The sequence below is a fragment of the Pteropus alecto genome, unplaced genomic scaffold (genome assembly GCF_000325575.1).
Source record: "Pteropus alecto unplaced genomic scaffold, ASM32557v1 scaffold22, whole genome shotgun sequence".
NCBI classification, from domain to species: domain Eukaryota; kingdom Metazoa; phylum Chordata; class Mammalia; order Chiroptera; family Pteropodidae; genus Pteropus; species Pteropus alecto.
This window is the reverse complement of record NW_006434839.1, coordinates 5,483,032-5,503,803: the sequence shown is the minus strand read 5'-3', so window position 1 is coordinate 5,503,803 and position 20,772 is coordinate 5,483,032. Positions and strand designations below refer to the sequence as shown.

Below are 20,772 nucleotides of genomic sequence, written 5' to 3'. Positions count from 1 at the left end.
AAGAAGTGAAAGTGAAATCTGCTGATCATGACCTCAGCAGAAGTGTACCAAAGTTCAGGAAGCGTTTACTTAGGCACCAACTGCGAATGCGAGCAGGTCATAAGCTCAAGACTGGATCTGTCTGCCATTCCCCTCTCCACTGTCCTGTTTCTGGAGCCTGACACTAGAAAGCCAGCGAGAAAGAAGAATCAACAGAACCTGATTTCCTGCTCCTCCTTTTTATGAGTGTTTCTGTGGGTTCTGCATCTTCTTTTTGTAAGTACCTACCCTGCACGTACTGCCTCTTGCCCAGATGCCTGCCAGTCTAGAAGACGAGTTTGTTTTCTTGTCAGACCTTTCACATTCTAGCAAGTGGGCACTGGTAGTCAGTGTCTGTGACCTTCTTCCCCCGTGTATGATCTACCCTTGTACTCTCTGCTGTCCTTCCCTCTCTCCAGCATCACCCTGTGTTTCTCTGGCCTCAAAAATAGAGCGGTGGGGAATGGCGGGGCGGGAGGGGAAGTAGGTATCGTCAGGATCACTGGTTCAAAACACACAAGGATATCTGAGCAGCAGAGTCTTGCACAAAGTCCACACAAATATCTGTGGCTTTGTAAAGGGGGTTGTTCATCAGATGTAGGCGGCCAAACAAAGACAGATCATGGATTCACAGTAGCTAAACTGTAGTTTAAAATTCATAATAGCTAAACCGTAGTTTAAACTGTAGTTATAGAAACACTGTGAATCCTAAAAGCACACACTGTGGGTTAAGGCTGTCAGGAAGACCTGTATGGAAGAATATTATAAGATCTAAGAGATTAATAAATCAGTTATTGGATGCCATTGCTTCTCACACCTCGATGGAAATTCATGGTGGTATTAGTTCTGTTGGTGCATATCTTAAAAGATTTTTTTGTATTTTTTCCCTAATAACCTCCATTATGCTTCTTCACCTGTAAGATCAAAAGCTTCTTTGGGAAAGGAAAAACTATATAGGCAAATATGTGATTCTTTCTTTTCTTCTTTCATAATGACAACTAAAGTTCATTTTTCAATATCTTCTTCCCATACTTCTCCCCTCCCAAAGTCTTGGATCTAAGAGTCGGTTTATGTGGCATCCTCTTTTTGATTTTTTTTTTTTTTTTGCACATAGTCCCCTTCCTCAATGTTCTTTCCCGCTTACTCCCTGCTTTATCAAATTCCTAAGGTTATATTTGTTTATTCGTTTTACAATTTCACTTTTTCGTAAACATAACACATAATTCTGGATCTATTTTTAATGCGAAAAAGAGAATAATTGCCCATGCCGCCACTCAGAAATGCTAGTAAGAAATACATTTCCTTACTGTCTTTCTTGAAGTCATGCAATATAGTGTGATTTTAGACCTGTTGATTTCTAAAAGCTACATAGAGTGTCATCACCTCAATATGTCTTAATTTAATTCTGACATAAAATTGCTTCCCATTTTTTGCCAAAATGATACTGCGATGAACAGTCCTATATATAAATCACCAACTGCATTTCTGATTGCTGTCTTAGGATAGACCCATTCATAGTGGAGTTACTAGGCCGAAAGATATGACTGTTTTTAGGGTTTTTAATGCATATTGCCAAATTGCCTCCCAGAAAGTTTGTAAGAATTTTCACACCCACCATCATTGTATGAGAATGCCAATTCCCCTGCACTCTTGGTATCAAGTGTTTTTATCTGCTGTTTTGATGAAACTCATAAGTTGTTTTACTTGGCATGTCTGATTACGTTACGTATGTAGAGTATAGAGTTTGTGTGTTAGTTAATGTGATATAGTGATTTATAAGAAGAAATATATATTTGTTCTTTGTCCCTGATTCTGGCATAGAGCTCCGAAAACCCTCGGAATTTCATAAGTGATAATACAGATAAAGATGTCTTATTTATTCATAACAGGCCCTTTTAAACCACATCAAAGTTCATGTTAATGAGATGACTTCCACAAGCTCCTAAGAATGGAGGCCGGTTGCCAGGGGCAATGAGCATGTGATTAAAGGATTGGAACTTTTAGTCCCACCGCCCCGAACCTTCAGGGAGGTGAAAGTGGTTAGAGATGGAGTCAATCACTAATGGCCAATGATTTAATCAATCATGTCTATGTAACGGAACCTCCATAAAAATCCCTAGAGTACAGGGTTCGAGAGCTTCTAGGTTGATGAATGTGTGGAGGTGCTGAGCGGGTGACGCAGCTGGAGTGGGCGTGGAGGCTCCATTCCCCTGACCCCATGCCTTGCCCTATGCATCTCCTATGTGGCTGTTCTTGAGTCGTAACCTTGCATAATAAGTCATCTAGTCAGTAAACTGTTTTCCTGAGTTCTGTGAGCCACTCAGCAGATTAATCAAACCCGAGGAGTGGAGGGAGGTCATGGGAACCTCCAGATTATAGTCAGTCAGTCAGAAGCACAGGTGACAACCTAGCCTTGAGCTTGACATCTGAAGTGGAAGGGAGGTGTCTTGTGGAACTAAGCCCGTAACTTGTGGGATCCGATAGTATCTCCAGGTAGATAGTGTCATAATTAAGTTAAATTGTAGGCCATCCGGAGAATTGCTTGGTGGAGAAAAACCCCCACATGTTTGGTGGAGAGTACAGAGAAGGATAAACGGTTTTTTACAGTTAAGGGCTATTTTGCATTCCTTCTGTTTTGAAATATCTCTTGACATTCCTTGTCCACTTTTATGGGGGTTAATGTTTTTCTCATCTGTTTGCATGAACATTTTATGTATTAGGTATATTAATCATTTTATTTGTTGAAGATATTTTTCATGCTCATCGGCTTTTAATTTTATTTATGTTTTTATTGTATAGAAATGTATATTGTAAATAGTTAAATTCGAACAATTTTTCTTGGTAGTTTCAATTTGCTTTTAAGCTCAGAGCGTACTTTCTCACTCATGAATCAAATATTTACCTTCTCTAGGTTTCTGGTTGGTTTTTTGTTTGTTTGTTTTTGGGTTGGTTTTTTTTTTTTTTGTCTGTTGGTTTATTACATTTCACTATTGGATCCATGTAAAATTTATTTTGGTATGTGGAGTGAAATGAGGATTTAAAATAGTTCTGTTTTCAGTTAACTAATTGCTTCTGCAGTTAAAAAAGAAAAAGTTCTTCCACTAGATTATAATGCCATTTTTGTCACACATGAACTTCATATGTATATTCAGCTTTTCTGAAATATTCTGCTCTGTTGAGCTGTCTGCCCAGTACCCTGCTATTCTGTTTCATCTGGCCCAATTTCCACTCCATTTATTTCCAGGTAGCATCTACCTGGGCGCCGAATCCTGCAATTACTTTAATGACTCTAGCCTGCTTTAGGCCTCCAAATGATACATCTTTAAGTGAAATAATAAATATAACAAATATCTTCGGAAACTAAACCTTCAGATGCGTGGACAGCATATTCTCATTAGCGACTGAGATTTTACAGAGCTCACGCCATGGGCTCACACTGCCTCAGCTTTCTCAGCCCTGTCAACCGACAAAACCGAACAATTTAGTAACTAGTTTACTCGTTCCTTTATTCAGGGAAAACAATCCATGGATTGGGGGAGCAGGGCGCCTCACAAGCAGTGGAGCCTCTTCCTGAGAAATTTGGGTAAGATTGAGTTTCCTAGAGTTAGAAGAGGCAAGAGGAAGACTGGGCAGATTAGGTAGAAGCTGGAGGATTTCCTTACGAGGCTAGGGGGCCTGCTTTCTAAGGCCAGGTAAGTGAGCTAATGCTGAGTCGGGGCTGGGGGTAGATTGTGAGTGGTGCTTATTAGGGTTCCTTGACAGGTATTTCTCATAATTATAGGCTGACGTCAGTTTTCGATTTATGACAAGGCCAGGCCACTGGGGCGGCCTCCATTTTGTGGGTCCCGATATGTGAATTAACTTTAGCAGCCCAGACCTAGACCTCAATAGACTTTGGGGGTGACGTCCAGATCCCCACCCCTTTTGTGAGGACAGATACCTTTTGTCCACTTGGCAGTGGTGAGGAGGTGAGGGTACTACCAGCCAAGTCCCTGGCACAGCGGAGAACGAGAAGGAGCAGTGATCTCTGCCCTTCCTCCAGCATCCTGCCCACTGAGGAGCAGAGCTGCAGTGACGCCAGCCCGAGAAGTGACTGGGGAATGTTCACTCTCTGAGATTCCCAAATGCTGGTGTGAGGGATGGTAGGGGAGGCCCCTTAGCATCTGCTACCGAATTTGTCTGCAGGTTGCTTTCTTTGAGTTATTTTGCACGTGTTTAGAAGCCATGTCACGTGCATCGCAAGCTCACAGGTAAGAACCGCATCCTCTTGTATAAGGATGGAGGTGACGTTCATGGATAATAGCCTCCCTTCCAGCCAAGTCTCAAAATACCTTTCACAAAATTTAAAGTCTAGGTCTTAGTGACTGTCTAGCATTCCTTGCCTCCTCCTCTACTTTTCTTTGGCTGTTAGGTTTTAACTGCATGAACAGGCCTTGGTCTAACAACAGGGCTAGTGGGCAGGGCTGGATTGCCATGACAGAACCCCTGGCATTGCTCCACTCCTCCCAGCTCGGCACCTCCCCCGCCCCTCAGCCCCACAGCCTTTGGTGGGGAGAATAGGGGGTGAGATGATGAGCACTTAGTTAGAAGGACAAACCTCTCACCCAGGCTCACAAGGCATGGATCGCACTCACCAGTCCAGCCTCGCCTCGTCCCCTCTCTTCAGTCACTGGGCTGCAGCCGCCCCGCGCCCGCCCCCTCTCTGTTCTTCTCCCAACAGGGTGTGCATAACTGTTGTGCCGTCCTTTCAGAAGGCTCTTCCCCTGGCCCAGCCCAGCCTCTTTCACAGCCCTCAGGCCTCAAACGAAGTATCTCCTTCACAGACAGGCCTTCTCTGGCCCTCTGATCGAGACTCATCACTTCCTCCTGCCGGTTTCTCTCCTCCGCTGCATCCTGTTAACTTCCTTCCCAAATCTTTTCAAACGTTATAATCATCATTTTTTTAAGTATGTATTTGGTGTTTCTCTCCCTAACTGGAGTACAAACTCAGTGAAGGCAGGCACCCGGTTTGCCCTATTACTGATTCCCCCGGGCCTATGGCTCAGGGAATCATCCAAAATGTGTCCTTAATAGAGCCACCAGATAAAATATTGGATCGTCAGTAGAAAGAGGACCTGAGTCTCCATCGGGATTGCAGGAGCCAGGGCCGGAGCAGAAGAACCAAGAGTTGACGGCCAAAGGCAGGCCCTAGTTCCTAGTAGTCTCTGTCTTCAACTCTGCTTTGGGGCCTGTGAGTCTCAGTCTCTCATAAACTTGACAATGAAGTCCCACCAATAAACACAAATGAGGATGTGTTCCCAGGCACAGACATTTTCTCATTTTTAAGGACTTTTTTTTTTGACCTTTGTTCTGAGCTGGATCATCTGCTAGCCAAGGGTAAATAAGCAAGAAAACAAGTGAACAAATAGCAAGTTAATATTAATGGGATCACTGAAACAGCCCTTTTCAATAGCTGGTTGTATGTGGAGGTGGTGGGACTAATGCTCCTGGCTCTATGCTGCAGTCTCGTGATTCACATTTCTGCTGGCAAAGCTGATTTTATTTACATGAAAAAATTAAGTCGACCAAAACATCACAGCGATTCATGAAAAGCTGACATAAGGCCTGGTCATCCACAGAGCGTACTGTGAAACCCAGGTTGCTGCCACCAGCTACACACATTCGAGAAACTCTGCTGTGGACCAGTTTTAAAAAATAAGAGAACCTAGGCTCGTACTTCTGCTAAAGGAAATATGACACATTTCCTTTCCTCCTCCTCTTTTCATTTTTGTCAAAGCCACACTCTAACCATGAACACACTCATCCCAACTGTGTTCAGCCAGAGAGATCTGAGTCAGGGCCGGTGGCCTCTTCTAAGCAAGCATTCAGCCTGGCTCTCTACGCTGTCAGATTCTGTCTTTCTGGCTTTATTCTGCTGACATTTTCTTTTCCGGGGTTCGGTTCTCTGTTCATGTTACACTCCCCACCGTCTGCCTTTGCCCTTACTCTTCTCTCATGTCCCTTCTCTCTCCCTGAATCACAGCCTCATCTGCATAATCGGAGCAGCCACAGGTCCTGTGTGCCAGGCACCAGTCCATTTGTACGGATGAATCTAACCCACGTCGGTCTCACGACAGCCCCCAAGAACAGGCCAGTAGACGCACCGCAGATGAGAATGTAGGAACAGGGAAGGCCACATTACATGTCCAAGGTCACATGACAGGTGAACCACAGAACAACGATGAGAACCCTGGTGATCTGGCTCTAAGGTCCACGTTAACCACCACATCCCTACGTGATACCTGCATCCTGGAGTCATTGTCACCAAAGACCAATGAGGACAGCTTCCCAGAGCTCAGGTCCTCCAGAGAAGCTCTGTTAATGAACTCCAGAGCTATTTGTCTCCTCTGAGTTTCACCACTGACAGGCTATATGGCCCTGGGCTTAACTTTGCTGAGGTTCAGTTTAAGTAGGACTTACTAGGTAATAGTCTATGTGCTGTACTTAAATTAGCTCATTTAATTTCTAGAACATCTACAAAGTAAAGTTCTATTATTGTACCCATTTTACAGATGAGATGTCCTAGACACAAGGACAATAAGTAACCAAGGTCACATAGCTAGTAAGTGGTAGAGGTAGGATTTGAACCTAGGATAAATACATGGCTGCAAAACCTATGCCCAGGACCATTATTCCACACTGCCTCTGCTGCATGAAGTATGAATGACAAGGATAATGTCCACCAGGCCTCAGTAGGTGTATGCTCAGTTAGAAAGAGGCAGCTTCTTACTGTGATTATGACAATCCTGCCTGACAGACTTCACTATCCACTGGCCGTGTGAACTTGGGGAAGTTACTGATCCTCACTAAGCCTCAGTTTTCTCCTCTGGAAGATGGAGATAATAATAGTAAGTCTGCTCCCATAGGGTTGTTAAGAGAATTTAATAAGAAGATATCTATTAAGTGCTTAGCACAGGGCCTGGCACAGAGTAAATGCTCAAGAGATTTTGAGATCGTTTTTTAATTATTAATAAGCCTTCAATCAAATTAGATTCCTTCTCAGGCCCTTCCACTGATCAGAGAGAATTCTTGAAGAAACTTCTTCTCTCCGTGGTCTCTTACAGCTTTCTTAAGTTATTAATGAAAGGAAAGGTCAGGAGATGAGTTCCTAACTGACAACAACCCAATATCCTACCTGTTCTTTCTTTCAAGCTTCTGCTCTTTAATATTTGCAAAATGTGTAATGTCTGACAGCAACAATATTCTAACATCCTCGATTCTAGCAGTCTTCGAGGCCACAGTCGTGGCTGCTCCTGGTGGTACCAGGTCAGGGGAGGGAGCTGCTGCCCCTGGACCTCACCTGTCACTACATCCAGTGTCCATCTTCTCAAGAAGTCTCAAAGTGTTCAACTCTTGAAGCTGTGGGCTTAGGTGACATATATGAGAAGGAGAGGAGAACCTTGTAGAAAACATACATTTAGGAAATGAGAAAAACAAAAAAATAAAGAGACAAGGACCAGAAGGAGGAGAACCGGGACGGAGAATTAAGTCAAAAAATAAATAGAGAGAGGAGTTTAAGAGAAGTTCTATGTGCTGACGCTCCTTCGATTATTTATATGTCATTCGATAGATATTTTTTGAGTGCCTACTGTGTGCCAGCTAGTCCTGGGAGTTGGGGATATAACAGTAAAAGATAGATTTTTTTATAGATGATAGATGGATGATAGGTAGATGATAGATGATAGAGATGATAGATGATAAATATATTGATGATAGATGATTGATAGATATAGATGATAGATAGATGATAGATCAAAGATAGATAGATAGATAGATACATAGATAGATAGATAGATGATAGATAGATAGAGATAGATGATAGATAGCCAGCCATAGACTAGATAGATAGATAGATAGAGATAGATGATAGATAGCCAGATGATAGATAGCTCATATTACATAAAAATGAGTAAAAGACAAAAATCCTCGTCCTCATAGAGTTCACATTCTACTGGGGGAGAGCGGGGAACAATAAATAAAATATTTAGAATATTAGATAGTGAAAAATGCTGTGGAGGAAGAGCAGGAAATGGACACAGAGAGCGCTGGGTGCTGCGGAGGGGCCGTTCCAGCTTTCAAATGCTCCCAAGGATGGCCTCCCTGAGAAGGTGACATCTGAGCAGAGACCCAAGGTTGGCGAGAGAGGGAGCTGTGTAACTAATAGAGCATTGCGGGCAGAGGCAACGGCAAGTTCAAAAGTCCTGAGCTTGCCCAACGCTTTTGGTAAATACCAGAGAAGCCATTGTAGTGGAAGCTGAAGCGGGGAGAGGAGAGGAAGAACACGAGGGGCACAGGCCCAAAAGGTGACATGGGAAGTTACAGCGCGAGGTGTCCTGTTCCTAAAGAAGCAGGAAGAATGTAACGTTATCATCACTATTTCCCATGAAAAGAGGGCACCCTTGATAACGAATCATCCGTGACAGCACGTAGCAGAACATACGCCCAAATGTCAGGCAGAGCATACGCTGTTATCCCTGGCAGAGGACTTCAGATGTCCCAGAGTCCAGTCCCCGCCCTTTCAGAGAGGGAACTCGAACTGAAGGGAACATTCTCTGCTGGCACTCGCATTCCTCTCTGCTGGGCACACTATGAGGGTTTATTAAACACTTAGGGAGCGTAAGAGAATGCTGCTGGTGGTGGATATACGGTCACCTGACGTGAAAGCGTGTAGCGTGTTCTATGAAGTGGACCTTGGGGGCGTTATCTGTGACAAAGGCGTGCAGGTGGTGAATCAGGTAAACGTGATGAGACTAAATCAGCCCGGCTATAAATAAAGTCCAGTTACTGAATATCATTAGACATTCAGGAGGAAGAAAGAATTGAAACAGAAGGAGGTTTGGTTTTTTTTGAGAGGGTGGTGGTCATTTTTGTATAAGACAAAGTAGAAGAGAAGGGATTTTTGTGGGGGTCTCAAATCTTGGAATAAGATGAAAATGTAATATCTGCAGTCATGACTAGAGCAGTGACAAATTAGTTATAAAAAATGTTGATCTATATTTGATTACGAGTGATGTAATTATTAGCATATAAGAAAAAGCTACAAAATATGCTTGGGAGATGGAGATTGGAGCCACACACCTTTCTCTATGAAAAGGAATAAAGACACTAGAGGCAGTTTGTCAAGTTCGTCCTGTGACTCAAGCAGTACTTTGGCCATTTTCAGTAAATACGCAAGTGTCAAGGGCGAGAAAGGGCCTTTCTGCTCATCCGACCCTCACAAGTGTCCCTTACATTAGGGAGCAGTTCTGCACAGGCAAGGAATCCTACGTTTCCTGCCAGCTGGGTGCCCTGTACTCTGGGCCTGGACAGCCGGAGGCCACATCGCCCAGCACAGTGGGCAGCCAGAGGGATTTTTCAATGTGACGATCTGCCAGAATTTCAGTCCTCCCTCAGACACAGTCTCATGAACGTTTTGCTCTTTTAATATAAAACTGACAAGACCAAAATTTAGAACAGGATACAACGTTTGTGTCTCTTTCAGCCATCATCCCCTCAGTGTGAAAAGTTTAGAAATGTTTAACCTCGACCCCCCCAAAAAAAGCCTCGAATGAAGTCTGAATATATTTTCCTTCTTTTTCCTGAACTGTGCATTTGCTCCCCTTGGAACTCTCTAGTGACAATGCCTGAACACACTGATTTGGAGTCTAAATGTGTGTCTCGGTCCAGGGTCCCTAGTACTGACAATTATGACAGCAAAAGGCTAACAATCTGTATTTATAAAGTGGCTCGGGCAGACTGACAAATAAAAACGAAAACTCAAAATAAAAAGCAAAAAAAAAAAAAAAAAAGGAACCGATAGCACTTCACAAGACAAAAAATCTAGATGGTCAACAAACACTGGAAAAATGTTACGCTTTACTCTTGGAAGAGGAACAATCATGATGACACCTCATTTTTCATTACGGAAGATAAAAAGGCTTAAAAATACCCAGCATTGGGGAGGATGAGATAAGCATTTTTTTAGACCGCCGGTGGAAGGTGTCAATGTCCAAACCTGTAGAAAATTTGTATGAGTTTATTTGAGCCAAACCGACAACATATGCCAGAAAACAAAATCTCAAATGCTCTGGAGAATGGCAGTTTTACAGCTTTTTTTTTTTTTTCCCCCCTAGCTTGCTTTACATATTAGAATCAAAGGAGAAGACGTAAGGGAAGTCCATGAAATCCAGTAGTGGTAGGTTAAGGAGGTGGCAGAAAGCATAGCAAGGAAATCTCTAAAACTGGATAAAAAGAAGAATGGGGAACACATGCTGCTTTTCCATTGGTGGGTACAGGACAGTTAATAACTAACGTTTACAGTACACAGAGCTGGTGTGGGGGGGACCAAGATGACAATGCGGAGTTTTGTGGTCTCGTGCTCTGGTCCCGGTGATTGTGCCTTCGGGGAGTAGGAAAAGGAAATTACTCTGACATTTCAAAGGTATGTACCCTCGATGCTCATTTAAGATTGACCTTTGCTAAGGAAGCTGTCGGTCTGGGATGTGACTGCCTGCTATGACCTATCCAGTTAGAAATGTATGATCGGGCCGTCCTTGGTGGTTATTTTTAGTCACTGAGCTTGTCAGGCCTGTCACATGGACCCCCGAGTTTATTGCATAGCGCCTTTACTGTTCACGAAGAATAAATTGATTCACAAATTTTTTTTGTTCACGAAAGATAAATTGATTCACAAACATATTCCCCAAAGCATTATTTATAATATCACGAATTAGTAAAACATAATATATGAAAACTATAAACTGTGAGACTTCTATATGCAGACATTAAAAATATCATTTAGGAAACATTTCTAGTGACACAGGGAAATAGTCACGCTGTAATGGATGTTTATGAAATGGGATACAAACATCTATTTATGTGATCTCAGCTGTGTAAAACATCATAGAAGGAAATGTGTTAAGAGAGGTTTTTTCTACAACCTGAAGTCATAGATAGATGATTTTTAGCGTTTTCTAGTTTTCTACGATCGGCATGTATTACTTTCTTATAAACAGGAAAAGTTCACCTAAAAATGGTAATAGTTACTCAGCAGTCTCCCCTTTTGCCCTCTGAAGGAAGTTTATACTATCAAAGGGAATTAAAAGGCTCATCGTGGGAGAACATGAGTACTAGGGTTGTTAAAAGCCAAACAAAACAAAACAAAAATCAAAAAACCCAGGGCCGGCTCTTAGGACGGCGGAGGAGAAGGATGCCATGGGGTTTTCCAACCAAACACCCATTACTCTCACTGCAAAGCGTTTAGGAAAAGGGGCCTGGACTAGCACCACCCTCTCTGTCCACGAGTTCCACGTTTCCCACAGGAAGCGTGTAGGAGCCATTCTAGCACTGTGCGGAGTCTGCGTGAGACATAAAACATCACCGCTCACCTTAAGAAGGTGTCTTGTAAGGATACATATGTGAAATAACTAAAGGAGTTTACGTGCCGTCTTCATATATTCTATTTAAAAATAAAGTGAGTTCCTTCCTCTGTATCAGGCACCATTCTGGGGATAAAATGGGGAACAAAATAGATGGAGATTGTTCTTTGGAGAAATCACAGCCGGTGGGAGCGCTGCTGGTGTTCAGACTGTGGGCTGAACTGAAAGCTGGGGGGAAATTAATAGATTTAGAGACAGAAAAAACAAGGTAGGACTTTTGGAGTTGGGGAGACGGGAATGGCGACAGCCTGGGGTAAGCAAAGCAAGAGAGGGAAGCCAGAGAGAGCGGGGCCTCACTAGAGAATTGCAAGTTCAAGTTCTAAGTCGCTCCAGATGGTGGAGAACCGCAAGCGCCAGGCGTAGGAGTTGGGGCTGAACTCTACGTGCACGTGCACGGGGAGCTGAGAAGAATAGAGGACACCAGAGATTAGCAACCCCTCAGCTCCACTTTGATTTTGTTTCACTTTCTGTGGCGAATCTCTAAAACGTCACTTGAGAGAGGAGAGGGAAGTCAAAAACGCACCCGGCCAGCGAGGCTTGACGCGATCTCCCTGATACAATCTCCTCATCTGAGAAGTCACGTGACTTTCTGAACCTAGCTCCGTCTTCAGCTAAAAAATGTTTAATGATAATGATTTTTTTGAACCCAAGTGTAACGGGTTTGATATAGGAGCAATAAGAGGGAGCATTTATACAAAGGCAACTCCCGACTCCCTGGACAGTGGGGGCAAGTCAACCCTTATTTCCTACAGCACAACGGTATAAATCGGAGTTTCAGTCCTGGAAACCCATCCTCCATCCTGAAATACCGAAATCCATCCACCGCAAATGCAGATACAGGCTTTTTCAGGCATTTGTTAAATATGCAAAAACGTCCAAAATATGTTCCGGTTGGGAATTTCCCCCATACTGGGGGGGCTGGACTGTTTAAAACTCTTCATTATACCATTCTAATAAAGCACAGAATAAAGATACAGTTTTGATTCCTGATAAATCTTTCTGTAGCAAGCACCATTGCTCCAGGAACCTCCCAGCCATAGTCAAACAGCCTTCAGCCTCTTGGGTGTTCACTAACGCAGGCCTCCAAAGCTTCTGACCAAGAAGTGCTGTGCAGGGCAGCTGGCAGGGCCCTGCTCAGATGCCCACCCCGGCGCCCCGCAGAGCTCCCCAGAAGCAGCAGCCAGGAGCAGGAGACCGCAGTCAGGTGGTGGCAGCATTGACTCAAGCCCTCACTGTGTGCATAGTTTCATATTTCTGTTCTGACAGCCACCTGCCTTACTCCCAGGCCACGTCCCCAGGTCTCTGTCAAAGGAGTCACTGATAAATCTTTATTCTCATTATTCTCACTCACTGGAGTCCTTTGGAACCACCTGCTATAAACCGAATGTTTGTGTCTCCAACCCCACAAATTCATTTGTTGAAACTTAATCCTCCAATGAGATGGTGTTAGGAGGTGGAGCCTTGGGGACATGGTTAGGTCATGAGGGTGGAGCCCTCAGCGATGGGATTGGTGTCATAAAGGGGACTTCCAACAGCTCCCCCTCCTCTTTCGCCAGGAGAGAACACAGCTAGAAGGCGCCTTGCCATCTGAGAACCAGGAAGTAGGCAGCGCCAGACACCGAATCTGCCAGCACCTTGATCTTGAACTTCCCGGCCTCCAGAACTGTGAGAAAGACATTTCTGTCCTTTCTAAGCTGCCCAGCCTATAGTATTGTTACAGCAGCCCAGAGAGACTAAGACCCGCCCTCTCCTTTGGCCCCTCCCACATCCTATTCCCTCCTCCTAGGTTTTTCTGGGGTTTTTTTTGTTTGTTTGTTGTTGTTGTTGTTTGTTTTTCCCCATTTGGTTCCCTTTCTGTTCTTGCAGAACGTTTGGTGGGTGTGCTCAGACAGACCCTCCTGTCAGCTTTAGGAAAGAGGAGGGCAGTCCCTTCAGAAGTTGATCTCCAGGGCCACCTGGCACTCCTGGCTGGGTGCGGGCACGGGAAGGGACACCCCTCTGCATTTGGGCCCCAGCACCTTGTGCCTGGAAGGTTTGCAGCAGTGGGTTCCTAGGCCCTTGGGGATGTAAATGGCTGATGTGTTCCATATTGGAAAAATCTATAAATATATACTGTGTAGACTATAGGTTTTTCTTTTTTTGGATGCCAATTTGGAGTCCTTCTGAATAAAAACGTAGCGAAAAGATTTTTCAAAAGCATGATGAGAAAAATATACTATATACTACTAGAGGGGTTACCGTTCAAAAGTTTTCTGTAGATCAATTTGGCAATATGCGATAAAATCACTAAAGATACCCTTGACCCAATAATTGCCCTTTTAGATATTTAGCACTGTCTTTGACTATCACTTATTATGGTGAAAAATGGAAACTGTTCAATAATAGTCTAATAGATAAAATCTATGACAGAAACAATTATGTGGCCATTAACCATGTTTTTGAAGAATATTTAACAGCTTTGAAAATATTTACGATATTCAGTGAGAAAAGCTTTATGTTCCATGGTATAATTATTTAAAAACACATCAGCACAGATATTGGTAGAACATTAACAGTGGTTCTATGTACGTGGTGGGAGATAAAAGGTTATCATTATACATCTTTGCTTTTTAAAAATATTTTCCAAGATTTACATAAGTCACACATATTACTGTTGTCGTCAGGGGGAAAAAACACAGTTGTAGTTTTAAAAGGAATGATGCGAGTTCATCAGTATCCCATCTTAACCCGGTAAGGCGTTCCCAGAGCAGGCAGCACACTAGTGGCCTGGCAAGGATCCTCAACCCTGTTTCATGTTAGAATGGGCTGCAGAGCTTCTAGAACAAGCCAGTGCCCGGCCCCAGCCTCAGGAGTTCTGGTTTGACTGGTTTGTGGCCCAGGATGGTAATTCTTACGGCTCCCAGGCGGTTACTGACAGCTGCTCTAAGAACCATGGGTCCTTGTCCACCAGGTCCCCAATCACGGTGTCAGCCCTCGGCCTAGACAAACCTGGCCTCCCCTGGGGTGAGAAACCCCCTCACAAATGTCTCCAGTGGCTCGTGGTGTTTAAGCGGCGTGTTTGGGGCACTCAGAACTGCCTGGGACTTTCCTCCTGAACTCAGCCCAGAGAGGCGGCCGATGACTGATCAAGTGGGTCCTGCCCATAGGTTGCCTCAGATTTCTTGTGGTGGGGGGTGTGGGGATGGGAGTTTGCCTCAGGTTTTGATGGAATTCCAGAAGGAAGAACGTGAGCTTGCGAAGAAACTAGGAGGGAGAGGGGGAGAGCTGGACACTCACTGGTGTGACTTCCCTGCAGGTACCCAGCCCTAGTGGAGGGCGGCAGGAGGAAATGACCGTCTCGAGGCCAAGGCGGGGCACCCAGCTGCTGTCCCTCTTCACCACGATCTTCGTGGTCATCTTCTTGCTCTTCTACGCGCTCTATTGGAAGCACGGCAACCTCATCGACTTGCCCGACCAGCGGATCGGCTTCTTCAACTTCTGCCTGTGGGACGAGGACACTAGCTCCCTACACTGCCACCGGTTCTCTGAGCTGGAGGCCCTGGGGGTGCCTCGGGTTGGCCTGGCCCTGGCCAGGTTGGGTGTGTACGGGGCCCTGGTCTTCACCCTCTTCATCCCCCTGCCTCTGTTCTTGGCCTGGTCCAACGGTAACAAGGGCAAGTGGCAGCCGCTGGTGGCCTTCCTGGCGATAGCCTCCACGCTGCTGGCCGGCGGCCTGAGCCTCTTCTTCACCTGCGTTGGGAGGTGGATCACCCTCTCCCTCCTGGGGCTTGAGTTTCTGGCTCTCGCCACTGCCCAGGCCCTACTCATCCTCCTGCTCATCGCCGCAGTTACGCTCTCTCAGCGGGCAGAGAAGGACGAGAGCGAGCTTGAGAGCTGCTATGCCAGTCCTGTGTAAAGGCTCACGTGATTGCAAGCGCTGTTTGAACGATGCTCAGAGAAGATGCTGGTGAATTCGTGGGTTGCTACGTCTCCTTGGCCACCCTGTTTCATAGCTAATGCTGATCTCAAGTTTGAGCGGACAGGCCCCACTGCGGAGGGGATGGGGTGCCCGGTGTCAAGGAGGCCGAGAAGCATAAGGGCGGCCGGGGCACCTGTGGCTTCTTAGTGTAGGTAGGGTTGTCTGATCTTTGGGACTTTCCAGGTTCCCAAGGCCACCCTAAATCACATGCTTCATCTCGGGAGAATTCCTGCTTTAATTAACTCATCCGAGCCTTCAGATTTTAATGTCAGGAGGGCGGGGAGGTAAGGATTCCTGTCACAGGGCCAGATCCCAGGACAATCTGCCAAATGCCAAACAGAAACCCAGGGAAGGTTATGGCAATGAGTGGGGACCACTGAAAGAGATAGCACCTCAGTGTCCTCGGAGCCCTGGTTAGCAAACTGCCCCTTCCCCCTGTCCCTGGTGTGTGGGATGTGATGAGCCCCGCCACTGCGACACCACTCCCAAAGGCCCAGCAGAGACCTCCAAGGGAGTCACCAGAGACAGAGCAGGCGGACGGGGCAGGGGGGTCAGCCGGCAGGTCACCCCTAATGTGGGACCTGTGAGTTTGGGAGCAGAACACGGCAGATCCTGGGCAGGGAGGAGGGGAAACAGGACTGAATGGTTCCACGTACACATAAATGTCACATCCCTTCACTGCTCAGCCCAGAATTAGAAAAGATACAAGTACAACGACCTGTGCTTGGGAATTTTGTGTATTTTTCAGCACCTGTATATTGGAAAATCTGTACAGCAAATGGTCACCTCACTTACAACTGTCAAGAGCTGCGCTGAATACAGAGGCAGAAACATGAACTCCGACGTGATCTCTTGTCCTTAGCGTCCTGTCTCACTCTCAATTTACGCCCAACTAGGGATCAAGGCCAAGGCTGCCAAGTGGAAGGGAGTGGGCAGCTCGGGGAGGAGGCTTGTTGATTGGTAAGAGGCTTGTAGCGTCTGTACACAGTGAACTTCGAGCTCCCAGACAGCAGAGCGCTGGACAGTATGTCTGCCTGCAAGGCTGGACGAGTGAGTGAGGGGCCCGGATTGACTGGCTGCGTGATAGGAACTATTTTTAAAATAGGCTTCCTCCTCAGGGAGAGGCTGTGCTGACTAAAGTGGAGGAAGCCCAGGGTATTTAGCAGCCATACTTTTTTTTCCATTGTAAACTATTAAGTTGATTCTTTGGTTCCAATAAGTTTGACCGCCACGACCTCACTAACCTTGCGGCCGGCTCCACCCTGCGGCCTGGGTTTCCAGCTCTCGCCACTGCCCAGGCAGTACTCATCCTCCCGCTTACGGCCATGGCTGAGTTCCCTCGGAGGGCAGAGAAGGACGGGAGCAAGCTTGAGAGCTGCTGGTCCTGTCTAAAGGCCAAAGTGATCGCAGGTGACTACGACAGACAACTGGGATGGCAGACCCCTGAGCGGGGAGAGGACACAGTGCAGAGGGGAATTCTAACGCAGAGGGGAATTCTAACAGGAGCTGTGTGGATTCCTCACTTCCCAAGGCTCCAGTGTCCTGGGCTTCTGCTACAAGGTGACCCTCTCCAGCCGAAGGAGCAGTCCCCAGGCAGAGAGGAAAAGCGCAAATTCCTTCCTGCCCTGGATAGAAAGTCCCACAGAATCTGTCCCTTAGCTGAAAAATATCTCCCTGACATATTTTAACATATCTTCATCTTCCTCAGGGCTTCTGCTGCAGGCAGAGTCAGAATCCGCAGGCCCGTGACAAGGGCCGAGGCCTAGGGGAGGGGCGCCTTTCTCATTGTCCTCGTCTTCCTCCTCGATTCTGTTCCCAGACGAACTCGGGGACACTGAGCAGGTGGGGAAGCACTCTGGCTTATCAGTGCCTTCCAGAGGCAGCTCCTCCAAGGCCTTTTCCTGTTTTTGACTCTGTGAAATAGAAGAAATGACAGGCAAAACATGTGTTTTATTTCCCTAAAGTGCTTGCTAGTCTGTCAGCGGTACAGAGCATACCCAGAAGCCACTGTGAAGCCAGCAAGTGACCAGGTCCTGGCACTGCTCCCAAACCCATGACTGCCCCACCTCCTTCACCCCACTGCCGCCCTGCCCACCACCTCTCCGCAGCTCACGAAAAAATCTAGTCCAGCTTGGGAGAGAAGGTGGCAGGGGCCTGAGGAACACCTGAGTAGAAAAAGAGTAGCAAAAACTTGTCTGGAAAGGCAAGGTGACAGAAAAGAAGGAGCACAGGATACAAAACTTGTGTGTGGGCCTAAGCTGTCATTCACTGGCTGTGGAACTGAGGGAGAGTCCCCGAGTCTCAATTTCTTCAACTGTAAAATGGGGATAACAGTATCCAAAATAGCCATATCACCAGCTTATAGCAAGGATTAAATGAGATAGTAATAGATAAAAACACCCGGTCAACTCTACAGTGCAAACGACCCTAAGGTGGTACAATTACGGTCTTCCAGGAGCCATGAGCCTTCAGTGTTCTGCTCAGAAGTGCAGTGGCAACAAGTCATCCCGCCCGCCTGAGACTCCAGAGAACGCAAGCACTTAAAGACTTCCTGTCCCCCAACATCCACACCAGCATAGAGTCCCCCCAACACGGGGCTGCTCCCCCTCTCCCAGCCACCCCTCCCCAGGCCACATGAGAAGGTGGGGCGTCTCTTCTCCAGGCATTAACCAAGGGCCTAGTCTAGTTTTTACCCATAAAGGGTTTTGTGGTCATGAGACGAAGGCATATGATTTCACCTCAATCAGGAGCCCCAGGGCAACATCCACGAGTTCGGCTTCACTCATGCAGTACACAGTCTTCACCGTGGGAAGTCTGGAAGAAAGGCACCATGCTACGGACGGAGACAGACGGCCACCGCGTCTCATGAGGAGGAAGACAAGGAGACAAGGGCGTCGCAACCCCAGGCTCTGAGAGCCGCAGCTTCCTTAGGGCACCAACGCGATTTCCTCGTCCTTGTGACCAGTGACTGGCAACGGGAATCACGGACACAACAGTGGGGGCGTCCCACCCTCTGCCAGCTCCCCCGAGGATCTGGAAATAGGGCATGATGGCCGCTTCCGACACCACGCTGGATGCGAGCAGACCAAACAGACCATCAGGCCGAGACCTGCCTGAAACCTTGCTGACTGGACGAACACGGAACGGAAGGGCCGCGACAATCAGAGACGGAGCCGGTCGATCGAGAAACCTCAGAACAGGAGGAGCCAGCCATAGGGGGAGCACGGAGCCCCCAGTGCCCTCTCAGGACAGTACAGGGACATCCCCTCCCTGGCAGCCGGAATACCCCACAGCTACCATCATTCAACTAGCCCGACCCACAGCCTCTGATTTCTGTCTGTCCCTGAAGATCTGCCCGCCCGTAGGAAGACTGGACAAGCTGGTCCACTCATCTTGCCCACTTGATGGTCACAATTTTTGCTGCAAGTGAAGAGATTGGCATTTTGGACGACTGGTGCCTGAGGGCTTGGCTGATGCATATAATCTCGAGAAGGGGAACCTACTCGCTAGGAGCTGACAGGGAGGGCCTGATGTGGAGCTTCACCAACGGAGGCAGCGGCACCTGTGTGTAAGGGGACAGTCACCCTGCCTCACGCCCTCAGCCCACGTGCCTTTAAGAGCTGAAGAGACTCTAGTGGACTGAAACACCCACCCACTTTGCCGTTCTGCCAACACTGAAGACCCAGCACCAGCAAACTGTGATGCCCTCAAATTGCTCTCCACTCCCGCTCTCGATTCCAAAAAAGGACCATGGCCAGAAATTGTCCTACCTTGCTGCAGCCGCTGGCCCTGCTGTCATTGTCCTCCTCTTTGGGGTCTTCGCTGGCACCATTCTCTTCTCAGCTACCTGGGCTGTCATCCAGGCAGGGAGAATCCTCTTTTTATCCCCAGAATTGAAGGCTGCCATCTCTCTAGTCGCCAATGAAAAGGATCAGGACCCACATATACTGACTTCTTTTTCTAATTCAGGACAGCGAATCCCACTCATCACATCAGGAATTGTAGGTCTGTTTGTCCAGACTGAGAGTCAAGCTTTAATTCCTACAAAGAAGAACAAAGTCCAGTGAATTCTAATAAGTTAGCATACTCCCAGTCATCAGCCACAAGTACTGGTTGGGGCAGGTCAGAGGTGACCTAGGTGGTGAGCAGGGCCCAGGTGACTCAGACAGGCCATTCACAGGGCATCAAGGGAGGTGTGGTAGTGGGCAAGCTGACGGGCTCAGGGAGAGACAGCGCTCCAACCTGGCGTAGGTCCCCCGGCCCCACGCAGGCAGCCAAGCCCAACAGAAACGCTTCCAGTAGTCTCTGCACTGAGCCATTCAACACGGGAGAAGAGGGATAAACACCCTCCCAGGAGAAAGGAAGAAAGGAGAGCCCCGCCCCCCTCATCACCCTGGATGCTCACCGTGCCCAGAGTGCCCAGCCGATCTGACCCCTGAAATCTCTCAATGATCTTTCTCTCCATCCTGGTGTGGTTACAAGAAACCTTGAGGCCATTTTGATTTACAATAAGGTGCCATTGACCAACACTCCCTCCCTTAATCCAAAGATACTTCTGCCTTTTCAGATTTAACCAGCAGTAGGGGTCAGGCACCACAACTGTTGGCTGGCTTCCTGATGTGTGGACTCCAGAAGGGCCAAGGCATCGGACTCTCTTCTTCCCACCCCCACGTGATTCCACCCCAGCCTCTACGTTCTACTCAGCAGTCAGCTCTGAAAGCAGCTCAGGGTTCCCGCCTAGGGAGGCTCTCATGGGAGCAGAGGTGTATCTAGAAAAGGGTAGTCAGCCAAAAATAAGAGACTCCTCCCTGAACCACAACTTGATCCTATATTGCTCATCTAGAATGGCTGTTTACAACTTAAGAAAAAAATTAGTCGGACATCACCTTAACCAGTCTGGCCACAGAGGACAGACCTTTGCCGATGTACTCATGTCTGTCAAAATTCAGACAGTGACCAACGTCATTCCCGCGTCTATGAGCACTGCTGACTCACCACCGGGCCCAGGCACAGCTCTGCGGTCGATGAATACGTTTATTTGATCCCGCGGCAGGTATAACTGGGCAGCTATAAAGCCTATTTTACAGACAGGGAACTGAGACTTTGCAATTTCCACAAGATCACAAAAAAGTTGTGATCAGCCAGCCAGGACTCGCAACCACGCCCCGCAGACTCCACACCCGGAAGCGCCGAGGCCGCGCGGGGCCAGCTGGGAAAATCCGGGCCGCCCCGCGAGCACGCGCGGGGGCCGCACTCCCGACTCGGCGCCCGCCCTGCAGAGGGGAGAGGCCGGGAGACACGGGGACATCCACGCGGGGCCTCGCAGACGACGGGAACCGC

At 47.2% G+C, this 20,772-nt stretch overlaps 2 protein-coding genes across 9 annotated transcripts; one reads left to right on the top strand and one right to left on the bottom strand.

The window, feature by feature from the left end:
• The first annotated feature begins 49 nt into the window (after positions 1-49).
• TMEM140 (transmembrane protein 140) lies at positions 50-16,269 on the top strand. 4 transcript variants are annotated; one of them, XM_006910497.3, is made up of 4 exons: positions 51-255; positions 3,532-3,601; positions 13,031-13,139; positions 14,770-16,269. In XM_006910497.3, exon 4 carries the CDS (start codon positions 14,803-14,805, stop codon positions 15,367-15,369), a length of 567 nt encoding a protein of 188 aa, XP_006910559.1. In that variant the 5' UTR covers positions 51-255; positions 3,532-3,601; positions 13,031-13,139; positions 14,770-14,802; the 3' UTR covers positions 15,370-16,269. The 4 variants fall into 4 exon arrangements, with proteins under 4 accessions (XP_015443861.1, XP_006910559.1, XP_006910560.1 ...); XM_015588375.2 differs by lacking the exon at positions 13,031-13,139 and having other exon boundaries at positions 50-255; XM_006910498.3 differs by lacking the exon at positions 3,532-3,601.
• On the bottom strand, positions 16,154-20,766 carry CYREN (cell cycle regulator of NHEJ). Of its 5 annotated transcripts, XM_025045899.1 has the most exons (5): positions 20,428-20,766; positions 19,838-19,898; positions 19,203-19,473; positions 18,171-18,246; positions 16,154-17,345 (listed from the first exon to the last, which is right to left on the bottom strand). In XM_025045899.1, exons 3-5 carry the CDS (start codon positions 19,337-19,339, stop codon positions 17,088-17,090), a joined length of 471 nt encoding a protein of 156 aa, XP_024901667.1. In that variant the 5' UTR covers positions 19,340-19,473; positions 19,838-19,898; positions 20,428-20,766; the 3' UTR covers positions 16,154-17,087. The 5 variants fall into 5 exon arrangements, with proteins under 5 accessions (XP_024901667.1, XP_015443862.1, XP_015443864.1 ...); XM_015588376.2 differs by lacking the exon at positions 19,838-19,898 and having other exon boundaries at positions 20,319-20,766; XM_015588378.2 differs by lacking the exon at positions 19,838-19,898 and having other exon boundaries at positions 20,348-20,766.
• Between the last annotated feature and the right edge of the window lie 6 nt (positions 20,767-20,772).